At 37.9% G+C, this 13,005-nt stretch overlaps 1 protein-coding gene across 1 annotated transcript; it reads left to right on the forward strand.

Annotated features, from left to right (window-relative positions):
- The first annotated feature begins 11,023 nt into the window (after window positions 1-11,023).
- LOC104593196 (uncharacterized) lies at window positions 11,024-12,637 on the forward strand. The gene has a single exon (XM_010252952.3). It carries the CDS (start codon window positions 11,369-11,371, stop codon window positions 12,290-12,292), a length of 924 nt encoding a protein of 307 aa, XP_010251254.1. The 5' UTR covers window positions 11,024-11,368; the 3' UTR covers window positions 12,293-12,637.
- Window positions 12,638-13,005: the final 368 nt, after the last annotated feature.

Raw genomic sequence — 13,005 nt, forward strand, 5'->3', positions numbered from 1 at the left:
TGCTTATGATTGGTTCATTTCCTTTTACAATGTTTCCTTCATTTGCTTCCTATGATCACTTTGTGTTTTCGACCAGGATGTTTCTACATTCTTTTGCCTCAAAGGATTCAATTCAGTTATACTTTGGATGAATTATATGCAATAAAATCTACTACAAACATGAGAACACAAGTTTAGGCTTGAGAGCTGTCACCTTGTGTATAAGAAAAATCATTATCATCATCCGAAACCTTATTCCAACTATATGGGGTTGGCTGCATGAATCCTGTTTTGTCAATCTATTCTGTTTAATGTCATATCCGTTGTTACGTTATTGGCGCTTAAATCATTTCTTACTACTACCCACATCCTTTTCTATCGACTCCTTGCCCTTCTAGCCTCTTCAACTTGTAACAAATCACTTTTTATGAGTTCTGTTGATGGTTTTTTATGCACATGACCAAATCATCTTAGTCCTAGAAACAATTTCATTTTTTAACCTATCTTTTCTAGTTTTTCCATTCATCCATGTCAGCATATACATTTCTGCCACTATTTTTTGGACATGTTTTTGACTGCCCAACACTGCTTTGTACAATATAGCTGGCCTTTCAATAGAATTGTGCTTTTTAATCTAAGTGGTACTTGTCTGTCACATAAAGCTCCAAATGCATGCATCTATTTTTCCCATCTTGCTGCGACATCCTGCTCAGTCTCTCGTTATTAATTATTGAACCAAAGTGTTGAAAAAGTTGACAATGAGTTATCTCCAATCCTAGGTGAACCTTGATTTGCACTCCCAATGTTATTAAATTTGTACACTTTAAAAACTCTTGTTTATAAGGGATTTGCTTATAAGCTTATTTTGCATTTAATACGTATCTAATCCACCTCTCACTAGGAACAACATTGTGATAAAATCTAATACAAAAATTCTGGGACAAGATTATTTGTTTCCCTATGGAAAATCCACATATACAAAGTGGCATATTAATGCTCGCCAACATAAAATCACACTGTAGTAATACTATAATGTTGCACTTGCTATATTATGATCCTAGCGAATAAAGTGGATATATTATCATCTTTAGACACGGAGGTGCATCCGCTGCACCATGCAGTAAAAGAAGTGATTGGCTGAATATATTGATTCTACTAATTTGGCATCCTTGGACGGATGTTGAGGAGCGTTTCTAGTCCTTGTACAGAATATCCTTTCTAATCAAAAAGACGATTTCATTACTCACTAAAAAACAATTTTTACATGCCGACCATTAGCCTGGATTGAGCCCCCCCCCCAAAAAAAAAAAAATCTCATCCAGTCTGGTAGTTCGTCTTGTCCAATATAAACCATGTCCATATCCATTATTCTAGCTCTACTTGCCAATTCATGAGTTACCACATTACACTCTATTTACATTGCTTTCTTCAAAAGATCTCTTAAAAGTTTTGAATTTCTTATAGCAACGCTTGCTTGATCCACTCATCTGCTTCCCTGTATTAGGTTTTTTCTTTGGTGAAAACTGATGAAATTCATTAAAGCAGAAAGAGAGATACATCAGAGACAGGCACTAACATAACTGAGGACTCCACAGCTAACAAAACCAACAGATAAGAAAATAAACACAAACTACTGAAAACAAACTACGACAGACGATCACAAAAGGCTATGTTCAAATTAATTACATCAGAGAGACACAAGGGACTAGCATTATTAGACTTAAAACTTGCAGAAAGACCACGTTTAGCCGCAGTATGCGCTGCCTGATTTGCGTCCCTGGGCGGAACTGGACCCTGTAATTTCTTGTTGTAACTTCTTGAATATCCTTGCAACAAAAGAGGATATCCGGGTCTTCAGAAACATCAATATCATTCAGCATTTTAACTAGGCATTCACAATCAGATTCAAAGCAAAGATCTGACTCGTTCAGCTGATCCGCAAAAATGACTGCTTCTAAAAGGGCTTGTGCTTCCGTTTTCCGAGGCCCAAAACCCGCACCCCAGCAGCACCCCATGTACTTAAACATCAATTCAAAGAACAAGATTAGGTAAGCTCAGAGACCGACTTTGGTTGGGTTGGGGTTGTGGACATAATTCCTCGCGACATGGGCCTGCGCACTGAGGGAGAGGCTAAGATAGAGAGGGTGATGAAAATTTATGAGCACCAGATTATTCATGTGGATTGGGCTGTCAAACGTGAAGCTGGTTCCGAGGTAGTGAACAGCATCGTGAAGTCAGTTGAGAGTTGGTGAATTTCATAATACCTGGTTTATTTGGTAGGTGTTTGGTATCAGTGCTGGGAATATTGTACCGTTTTTTCTTATAAAATCGGTGCTGGGCATGTGGAGTTGTGAGTACTGGTTTTTCATAAAAATTGTGCTTATTTTTTTGTTTGGAACTGGTGCTGTCATGTAGGTATTTTTTGAGAAAGCATCACTGGTTTTGTTTGGTACCAGTGCTGGCAGCAACATTTTCAACACTGATCTATATTATTCAACACCCAAGATGATGCCGCATTAATGCCACATCATTGTACCATTGGCAGCAACCCACCGTTTTCTTAGAAAACATTGAATTTGGTGTTACTTCAGATCACACTTTCCCGATATCTAAAGCATGGTTTGGAGTAACATTTTTCTGGAAAAACATTACCAAATAAGGTGTTGTTTGAAGCACTGCTTTCTCTGGTGTGGTGCTTACATGATGTCATTTTCTCAGAAAATGGCGTCGATGTTGCAAAGTTGATTTGTGTTTGATTCCCGTCAATGCACACAAAAGGATTTTGAGAGGGGGAAAGTTGATTTTCTTCTTCATCATGCATTTAAGAAGAAAATCAGGTGGTTAATCTTAGATCGATTTGCCTGCATCTGGAATCAGAGCAATGGGTCCTGGAGTTGACTTTGATTCTGAAAGTATTCCAGTGAAGAGGCAGTTTAAGGATAAGGATTAAGGCAGGGCCCTGGAGTTTGTACTTGTTTAATGAATTCAAGCAGCCTCAGACGTCAGTGTCAGCATCAACGTATTTTGGACTATTGGTGTGGTAGACGGATTTGGGGTTCGTGCCTAGCGCCTTTAATTACACTCTTTTAGGGTCCATCAATTACACTGTCAACATGCTATCTCATTTCTCATTCCTCACAGTAGTTAATGTAAAGTCATCCACCTCCACCACCTCTTAGTAACAGTCCCATTATTGATTGTGATGCCACTTTTTTTCTTCTCTAGAAACAACTTTGACATTTCCTCACCAACATCTTTGAGAGGGGATTTCCTGAAAGCAAGAACCTTGTGAACATCTTTGCAATAGTGTATTGGGAATACCCCTTTCTGAATTTAACATACAAATATAGGAGATATTTCCATTATGTGACTGGATGTGCTACTTTTAGTTAGGAGTATGCTAATTATATGATCTGGACTATCAAATCAGACTGATCCCATGGAGCTGTTTATGTTTGACAAAGTGTGAAGTAAGTTATATGATAGTAGGTGGCACTTATTAACAATTAGATTTGATATTTGAATTATATTTGTTATTTATGTAGCTAGGTATGCATGGTATTTGGGCTTTCTAAGTGGATTAAACCCAGTAGAATGGCCTAAATTGTATTAAAAACTAGACCAAACCATGATAGAATAGTTTGGTCCGGTTTGATATTTATACTAAAGTGGTTTGGTTTGATCTGGGAATTTCTCAAACCATAATTTATTAGTGTGGTATAAAATATTCTCCAAATTGAAATAAATCAGATCATGAATACCCCTACGCTTAAGGTTTTCATACTGTTTTTTTTTTTTGCTTTCAGGAGATCATGGCTGTTTTCTTTTGCTTGAGCATCCATGATACGTGGGTCCTACAACAGCTCTAGGCTAATGGAAAAAAACAACTAAATAGAAGAAAGGAATAATTGGTTGATTAGTCCTTTGTTTCTTTGGGTCAGCTAGTTTGAATGGAAAATGGACTATTGCTTCTAATGTGGGATTTGAATTGCCCTTGTTGGCTTGTAGCCTTGATTTAGTTGAGACTTGGTTGACGTTAATCTCGCAGTTCCTAGTTCCCACCAGTGCACATGACAATATTTGTATACTTTGGATGGATGGGTGTTTGTGTGGAGCAAGGTTTAGATGAACGTTTTAACTATTTAACAGGCTGTGAAACCAATGATAAGGTTTCATGTCAGTAATAAATTCATGAGCCTCACTGTTAAGATGTGAGCCCCATGTATTTAAATACTGGTGTAGAATCTCATCATTAGTTCCACAACCCACTAAACAGCTAAAGCATTCAGCTAATCCAAATTTATTGGTATGCATTTGTGTATATAACTATATATGCATGCCTGATCATGTTGGCAGGTGGACTCGACTTGAGGAGTCAGCCATCTAAACCATGTTTTGTTGATGAGCAACCAACCAAGACTTTGAGTTTGATGTGTAGACTCTTTCAAAGATGAAATTCATATTCAAATTAACACATGTACAGCTACATCTCACATCTCACATCTCACATGCGTTGCATATACACAACAATTATTGTTACCAAGTAGTACAATATATGTAGGATGAAGCCAATGTCCGTCCTGACTGACATACATACAGTAAAAGTAAAAGTAAAAGCTAGCGTTTCTTTTTGTAAAAGCTGTAGTGTGTTGAGGAACGCCGGACGCCTACTTCCAACCAACCCAAGCAATAGAATGAGAAGACAACTGTTGTGTTGTGTGTAATAATTCTCAGAAATCCATTTGTCGTATATACCATGCATCTTCCTTTTTGTTCCTTTGTAATCGATCACTCGGCCACTGCCTGTTGTTGTTAATCAATTCACATGGAGACATGAGCTGATAACTTGGTGACAAAGGAATTAAGAAAGAAACATGTCTCATTCATGTGAAGTTGAACTGGTCCGTTTTCTTCTGCAGCCCCCAATCCGTTTAAATCATCAAGTCTTCAAAACTCTCAGTTTAGAAAACAGCTGGAACATTTATTGATCAGTTTTATCTTGGAAGACAAATACATAGAAATAGAATTCAGTTGGCTCGATCTAGCTAGGGCCTAGGATCGTTTACCTAGGTGGCGGTCTTCGTCTTCATTCTTCATTCTTCAACTCTTCCATCTCCATCAACCAGACAGAGACAGACTCATCTTCTAATTTGTTACGTTCGATCTATTCGTGGAAAAAGGGTTAATTGGATTAGTCCAAATTAAACTTCCTATCTTATCCAACATGGATATGAATGATTGGATTACTGTTATTGTGGTGATTTCTGTCTTGCTTTAACCTACCTAAGTAAATGAATAATGAATGTACCAAGTCTAAATGGGCCCCATTAATTGACTGGAGCCTGGAGCCTGGAGGGGGAGGGGGACATATTCACTATGTCTAAGCAGCGCTTACTCATTGCACTCTATACAATACACATCCATGCACTCATAGAATCATAGTCATAGCAAATTAACCTACCCTGTAATTATTCTTCACAAGGTCGTTGATGATTGATGCATGGTAAATATATATGTGGCCACCGGATTCTCCAAGTTTACTCCATTCTTGCCCTTTAACCCCGCGTAATTGCAACTTAGCCTATACCTACATCTCTTCATAATCACTCATGATGGACCTGAATAATTCAATTTCTAATGCTTGACTATTTGAATAGATATTACATATATATATATATATATATATATTCAAGAAATTATTAAAAGGAACTACATCAAATGTTTGATAGAATCGGTCTTTTCAACAATTATTTTGAAGATTAAAGTGTTGAAGCAATTCTAAGCACTCCTTTAAGGTCTCTACAGCAACTTGATAGGTTTCTTTGGAAGGACACGAGTAATGGGGAGTTCACTGTGAATTCAGCCTATCACTCACTTTTAGAAATCCCATTACAAATTCGATCAAGTATAGTGAACTGGTCTAGAATCTGGAAGAGTCCATGCTCTCATAGATGTCAGATCTTCATGTGGAAGTTCCTCTATAAAGCTGTTCAAACAAAAACAGAAATATGGATCTGCAAAATAAGAGAAGACACTTGGTGTACTTTTTGTAAGGAATCTCCAGAAACCCAAGAGCACTTCTTTTTGGAATGCCCTCTTTCAGGGCAGTTTGGACGCAGGCCCAAGATGGACTTGTCCCAGAAGCTTTTCTAAGCTCTGGACAAGAGGATTTGATCCAATGGTGGTGGCAACATAATACTCACTTGTAGAACAAAGTATTAAAGTATATAACTATATTGCAAAGATCTATGCTATATTTAGAAGTTTATGGGATGCAAGAAATGATCAAAATTTTAATAATGTGAAACCAGACCCTCTTCAAATTTTGTGAAAGGCTGAAAGTTACTGCAACTTTAGAGAAACTGAGCTCAAAATTTCAAACTCACCACATATGCAATCACTTTGGGATTTGCATCAGGCTCTTCTCACAAACCTCCCGATCATCTTAGTAGATGGTTCTTAGTGCGCCACCATACAAACTGCATCCATTGGAATATATATGTTTTCTCACAAGTCTCCTCTTTTCATTGCAGAAGGACAACCATGCATGGTAAGATCACCAGTAGTTGCTGAGCTCTGGACAGTAATTAGAGGCTTATGTAAGTTTTTTTGTATGGGTGTTAAAATAGGTTTTTTGCTATCAGATGCCAATAAGGTTCTTATGAAATTAGAATGAACTAAAAAAAACATCATGTTGGATTTGTAGGCATTTTATGATCATATATCTAAACTTCTCTTATTTTTTGATAATATTAAAATTTTGTATATAAACAGGAACATAATAAAGCTAGTGCATGATCTGGCAAAGCGAGCTACACTCCAAAACTCTTATGTGAATAGTAATCACATCTCGATAAACCTAGCTCAAAGTTTTTTGGTTAATTGTAAAAAGGGGACCCAAATGCTCCCATTATATTTTTAATGGATCATTTTTTACAGAAAAAAAAATGTTTGATAGAACCGAATCAGTACGGAGGACATGCATTACATTATTAATAATATAATAAAATTCACTATTATACAAATTTTCCTATGCCATGCATCTGAAACTGTTTTATCAACCCCACACTGGCCCGACCGCTTTGGCTCCTCTCCATTTAGGTCCAGCCCGAGAGGTCACACAAGCTGATGTAATCAGTTAATGCGAGTCCGGATTTAGTACTGGAGACAAAACCATACATGGCCGACTGGGTAATTTATCATGATCAGTTCAATAAATTCGGATCTTCTGCCAATAAAATACATTCTGATTCTTTGCCAATTTGATCTAATACCACTCTTCCCACTCATCTCATCATGACTGGAATCCACCATAATGTGAGATCATTTTGGTAGGTCATTGGAATGAATTTTGTTACAAATCTCTTCCAATAATGTCCTAAGTTCCTAACAGACCACTATAGTGTAGTCACATATAGATATAGGGGTTCTCACATTTCAAAAACATAAACTATTTTTGATAATGAATCAATATTTAACGTTATTTGCAGTTTTCTGAACCAAAACTGTTTTTTTCTTTTGAAACATGAACCGAAACTGAATTGGTAACACACACAGTGGAAACTAAACTGATCATTTGTTTTTTTTTTTTTTTTTTAGTATATCTAACTAAAACCAAATCGATCCTTCAACCCCATTTTTTGGCATGATTTTCAAAATCGGATCAGAAAAATCGGGAATCGGACCAGTTTCATTTTCTCCAAAATCTGGACTTTTCCCCAGAACCATTGATTTTGATCAAAGAACCATTGAATCGGACGGTTAACTGTTCGAACCGTTCAAACAGTTTTGATCGTTTTTTATTTTTGTCAAAAACGGGCCGAACATTCAGATTGACCATTCAACCCAATAACCAGATTCCTGACTGGTTTGGTCACCGGGTCGGTTTTAAAAACTATGCTTTTCGGTTTGATTTGATTTTTTGAATTTTTATAAATACGGTGGAAACATCATACAATGTCCTGTTGTGATAATGTTGGGAGCGTTTGATTGGCAACAGATAATTTGGTAGTGGAGCCCCCCAGTAAAAATTACACTGATGGGTTTTGTGTTGCATAGTAAGTACCTACACTTGGCTTGTGGTCTTGGTTGATTTATTCTTGTGTAACAAAGCGACCTGTACTTGATGAAATGTATCAACGTCAACGTGGTGAAGTACAGATAATATTATTAATAAGAGGGTCTAACTCTAACATAAACAATACTTTACCCAAAAAAAAAAAAAAAGAAAAAGCTAACATAAACAAGGGTTTTACTTTTTCCAATTGACAGACGCGAAACGAAGTTTGTTTCTTATTGGAGTTGGCTGTTTGAATTTGACCAAAGAAAAGATATTTAGTTGTGATGTATTTTCCCTTCTTAAGTTCTAATTTGTATTGTAGAATGTAAAATTGAGGTTCTATAATGTTGTTGGGGGAGGAGGGTTATGTCGTGCGCGTTCGCCTCAACCGACGACCTGCTTGCTACTCACCGGCCGGCAGGCGGCAGCCAAATACTCGTTGTCATTGGTTACTCTATTAACACAAACATTCATAAAACTGTTATATTGCATATAAGCCTTTGACCATCATTTTTTATTCTTTTATTTTATTTTGAATATGTGCTGGTTACTCGACCAAATCCGGAGCGAAGTTTCGGTATTAGTCTTTATAGTTGATCGGAATGGGACGGACCGCTTCAACTGGTTAGTCTGATTTTTTCAATGTTTTAAAATCGGACTGGACCAGATGGTGGATCAGAAAAATCGGAAATCGGTCATCTGATCAACTCCATTTTATCTTGGAATCATCTTTTGGCAAAAAATTGTTGATTTATTCAATAAATCACTGATTTGGGCAGTTGAACCATTTGAATTATTTAACGGTTTTTAGCCTTTTTTTTTAATTTTATGTTAAAACAGGGCATTTGTTTGGTTCGAGCAATCAAACTATTCAACCTAGAAACCGAATCCCTGAATGATTCATTGTCTGATTCAATTTTAAAAATCTTCGATTTTTTTTTTCTTTCACACGCGCATCAAAACAAATACAAACTTCTCTCTCTTCTTCTTTTTTTTTTTTTCATTTTTTTAAATAACTATGCTCTCCTATCCAATTAACATCTTAAAACTCAAACCGTGAAAGACGTGATACCCAAAGAGATTTGATTAATCAAATTCCTGTATGAGTTTTGATAATTGGCTGTAATTTGATGACATTGATTGATTAATTATGAGTTTTTTCCTGTATAGTTGAATTAATCCGCAAATGACAAAGGAAATAATTTAGGAATTTTGATTAGTGGTAATTCCTTGGAAGTGAAAATTAACATCACTTTTAGATGGGAGAATAGAGGGAAAGAGCGTCTATTAATCGAAAATTGAGCCGTTGGGCAGAGCAGAATAGCAGTAGAGAGTAGAGACTACAAAAGGGGGCACCTGCTATGCTATGTGGCTGAAAATGGGGTGTTGGGCTATTTGTAAATATTACACAAACTTAATGTCCAATTCATGCTTCCTGAGCACCACTCTCTTTTTAAGTCTCATCCTATGTTTCTTGTGCATACCAAATATGAAAATTTTAAATAAAAATATTTTTTTATATATTGCATTGACTTGGAAACTTTGTAAACACACACATATATATAGATATGCAACTGCAAAGGTGTATTTACTATTTAGCTTGGTGAAGAAGAAAGAAGAGTGGTGCACAAGGTATTTACTAACGTCTAACGCAAATGCGCAATTCATGCTGTCAGCAAATTAGTTGCTACTTTTTAGTATGGTAGGTGAAAACATTTAATTTTGGGCCTCCTCACTCTGTCATATTCATGCTACTCCCAGTCCCAGCGCGCTACGCTCGCCTCGCCTCATTTATTACTTTTTAATTAATATAAGTGGCTCAGGCGTTACATCTGGCGCCGTCCACCGTGGATGGGGTGGCATCCAGCGGCCGGCAACAAGATTGCCCCCATCATTATCATCCATTCCCTAAAACTAGTGGTTTAAACATTACATAGTTGATAGAAAACTTCTTCTACGACATAATATGTTAAAACAATAAAACTCCCCCAGTGGGTTCATCTTCTACATCCTCTCAAATTCAACTCGATACTTGTGTCTACCCACAGTGGGAATTGGGGTTTGGGCTTTGTTTGGTTCTCGGCTCGAAAAATCTTGTTTTTCTCTTTTTCCAAAAGCCGTATGTAAATTGGAATTATATGTAAACGCGGCCGAATAAAAGCGAGGGATCTACCGATCTAACGCGCTTGAGTCACCAAGTCCAACGTATGACCCATCCACCCTCACCGCTTAATTAGTCTGGGCGCCTTCACCTGTCCATCTATAGGCGGCTAATTCAGGCTTTTAGGATCCCAATGAACGGTTTGGATATTTCCATAAGATGCGATTGGGGTCGTCTGTCGATTCGTTACCCAATGAAAACTGTGAAGTCTGGTTCGTTTATTGGCCTGTTGGTACACGATCCTCCTCCCTCTTTTTGGAGGTGGGTACCGAAAGATCCCCCATCACACGGGATGCATGGCTAGCCTGTCACTAACATCAATGGCTAAGATTGTTTACACAGCTTGAAAATAAAAACACCTTTTCTAGTTCCAGTAGAGTAGTGCTTAACTTAACTCTAGCGAGTTTGACAATGCATGACAGGTCACCAAGTTCCCACGTGTCGAGAGCTGGTGCAGTCAAGTGTGAACTGTATAGTCGCATTCATATTTGGCAGCGCTTAAAAGAAACTCATGATGATTATTAATTAAGATTATAAGAAAGGCCTAAGGCCTTCTAGATGTTCAGTTTCTTTTCTAACTCTGCCACACGTGCGGAATTCCTGATCCAAAACACGACTTTTTTTTTTTTTTTTTAATGCATCCAAAACACGATTATACTACTATTACTAGTACAACTACGCATATATCGTGTACAGCAAGGAAAGAACCGAAGCCAGGAGAATAAAACCCTCCCCAAAAATCGCTGTAAGGTAACTTCGTCGCACGCGCAAACGCTTCCGGTCCTCGCCTTAACGCCTTCCCTCTTTTTTTTTTTTTTTCTCCTTGTTTTCTTATTTTTTGTTTAAATTTTTATTTCTCCCTATTTTTAACAGCGTCATGCCCTTCTGCAGTTCCGTTACCTCTACGGGTCTTATTCCTAGTACCCGGTCCAGATGCTCCACTACACTATAAAATCAGAACTCGGAACTAACCTCCCACATTTCTCTCGTTTCTCCTCCTATTTTTCTCTCAAGTCGTTAACAGCAGCAGCAGCAGAAAACAAGGAATTACTTCAAACAACCGAACCAGAGGGCGGAAGACGTGAGAGAGCTCGCTCTACTGAACACCAACCCATCGAGAGCGGGGCGGTTTTGTTATATTTCTCTATAGGGAGTGCTCCAAAATCCAAATGCAGCAGCAGATTCTACAGAGTCCTGTTTTCTCCCTTTCCCCAAGTTTTAACAGTTATTCCTCGGACAGATTTGCAGAGGTTGCTGCTAAAGTTGGGGAAGAATCTAACGGCTTATCAGAGCTTAGTATCTCGGATTACACAGTGGAGAATCCATCATCCGAACAGGACATACAAAATCAATCTAAAGAAGAACAGAAAGTAGAAGACGGCAACAACGCCGACGACGACGATTTTGAATTCTCCTTCTGTAGGGATAACGACGGGTCTCCCATTTCAGCTGACGAAATCTTTTTCAACGGTCAGATCCGCCCGATCTTTCCCATCTTCAACCGTGATCTTCTTTTCGCCGACGGCCAGGATGATGATTCCCAGGCTCCTCATGCCTCGTCCATTCGACTCCCTTTGAGAAAGCTGTTGATTGAAGAACGCGATCCTAATCCTCCGTCGTCTTCCTCGTCCGAAGCCGACGAACTTGAAGGGTTACCGCCCGGTACTTATTGTGTTTGGACACCGAAACCGGTTCAAGCGTCGCCGGAGAGATGTAAGAAGAGCAACTCGACTGGATCTTCCAAGCGTTGGAGATTCAGGGACCTCCTGCATCGAAGCAACAGCGACGGGAAGGATACCTTCGTTTTCTTGACTCCTTCCAATAGCAACTCTTCCAAGATGAAGAAGAAAGACGACAAACCTGAGAAGCCTGAGGTTTCGAAGGAAAGGAGAAACTCTACTGATGTCAAGGTAGCCGGAAAATCGAAAGCCAAGGGAGTCTCCGACGCAGTATCGGCTCATGAAATTCACTACGTGAAAAATAGAGCGTTAAAGGAGGGAGATCGGCGGAAATCATATCTTCCATACAGGCCCGATCTCGTTGGGTTCTTTGCTAATGTGAACGGGTTGAGCAGAACTCTTCACCCGTTCTAAATTCTAATCTCTCTCCTCTCTTTTCATTTTTTTTCCGACTGCTTTTTCGGTTGTTTTATTTTTTTATTTATATTTTTCTGTAAGTAATTAGTGGTGGATAGATAGAAGTCTGATCAGTATCCAACCGTGTTCTCTTTGATTTCCTTTCCTGGAGTCTGCAAATTTCAGCGACTTAAGTTAAATTTTGCCTTTATCTTTTTCTTTCTTAATTTTTCGTTCGCAATCAAGAATTAGTTTTTTTTCTTTGTGTGAAAGCTTCCTTCGTGATATGTCAAGAGGAAGAAGAAAATTGTAAATACTTAGAAACTATTGAAATTAGAATCCTTTCGTTGTATGTGATTTATACATTGTTTTGTAGTTAAAATTATGGGAAAATCTAGGATGTTTAAAAAATATAATAGAAATATAAATATGTACAGTATAAATTCATACAAAATAATATAAAATATAAGATTTTACGCTTTAAATATTTGTATTTATATTCTTTAATAACGAGTTCGGTCCCACATGTCATGTGAGGCACAAACCGAAGATGATCTCTCTCTCTCGATGTCATAGCTGCTGGAAAGAGCAGAGCAATCTCAAGGAAGGTGTGAAGTGATGGAAGTTACGACGTTCTTTTGTGAAAGTTATACGTCTACCTTTACCTTTTATTTTGCTGTCGTTGCTTTCGTGAGTGATAATTAGGTATTGAGGTATCTAAATTTAGAGAT

This window comes from Nelumbo nucifera, chromosome 3 (genome assembly GCF_055504915.1).
Source record: "Nelumbo nucifera cultivar China Antique chromosome 3, China Antique-T2T, whole genome shotgun sequence".
NCBI lineage: Eukaryota > Viridiplantae > Streptophyta > Magnoliopsida > Proteales > Nelumbonaceae > Nelumbo > Nelumbo nucifera.

Bases quoted from the DNA above. Each gene is read 5' to 3' on its own strand.
- LOC104593196 (XM_010252952.3), top strand. From the start codon at position 11,369: ATGCAGCAGCAGATTCTACAGAGTCCTGTTTTCTCCCTTTCCCCAAGT.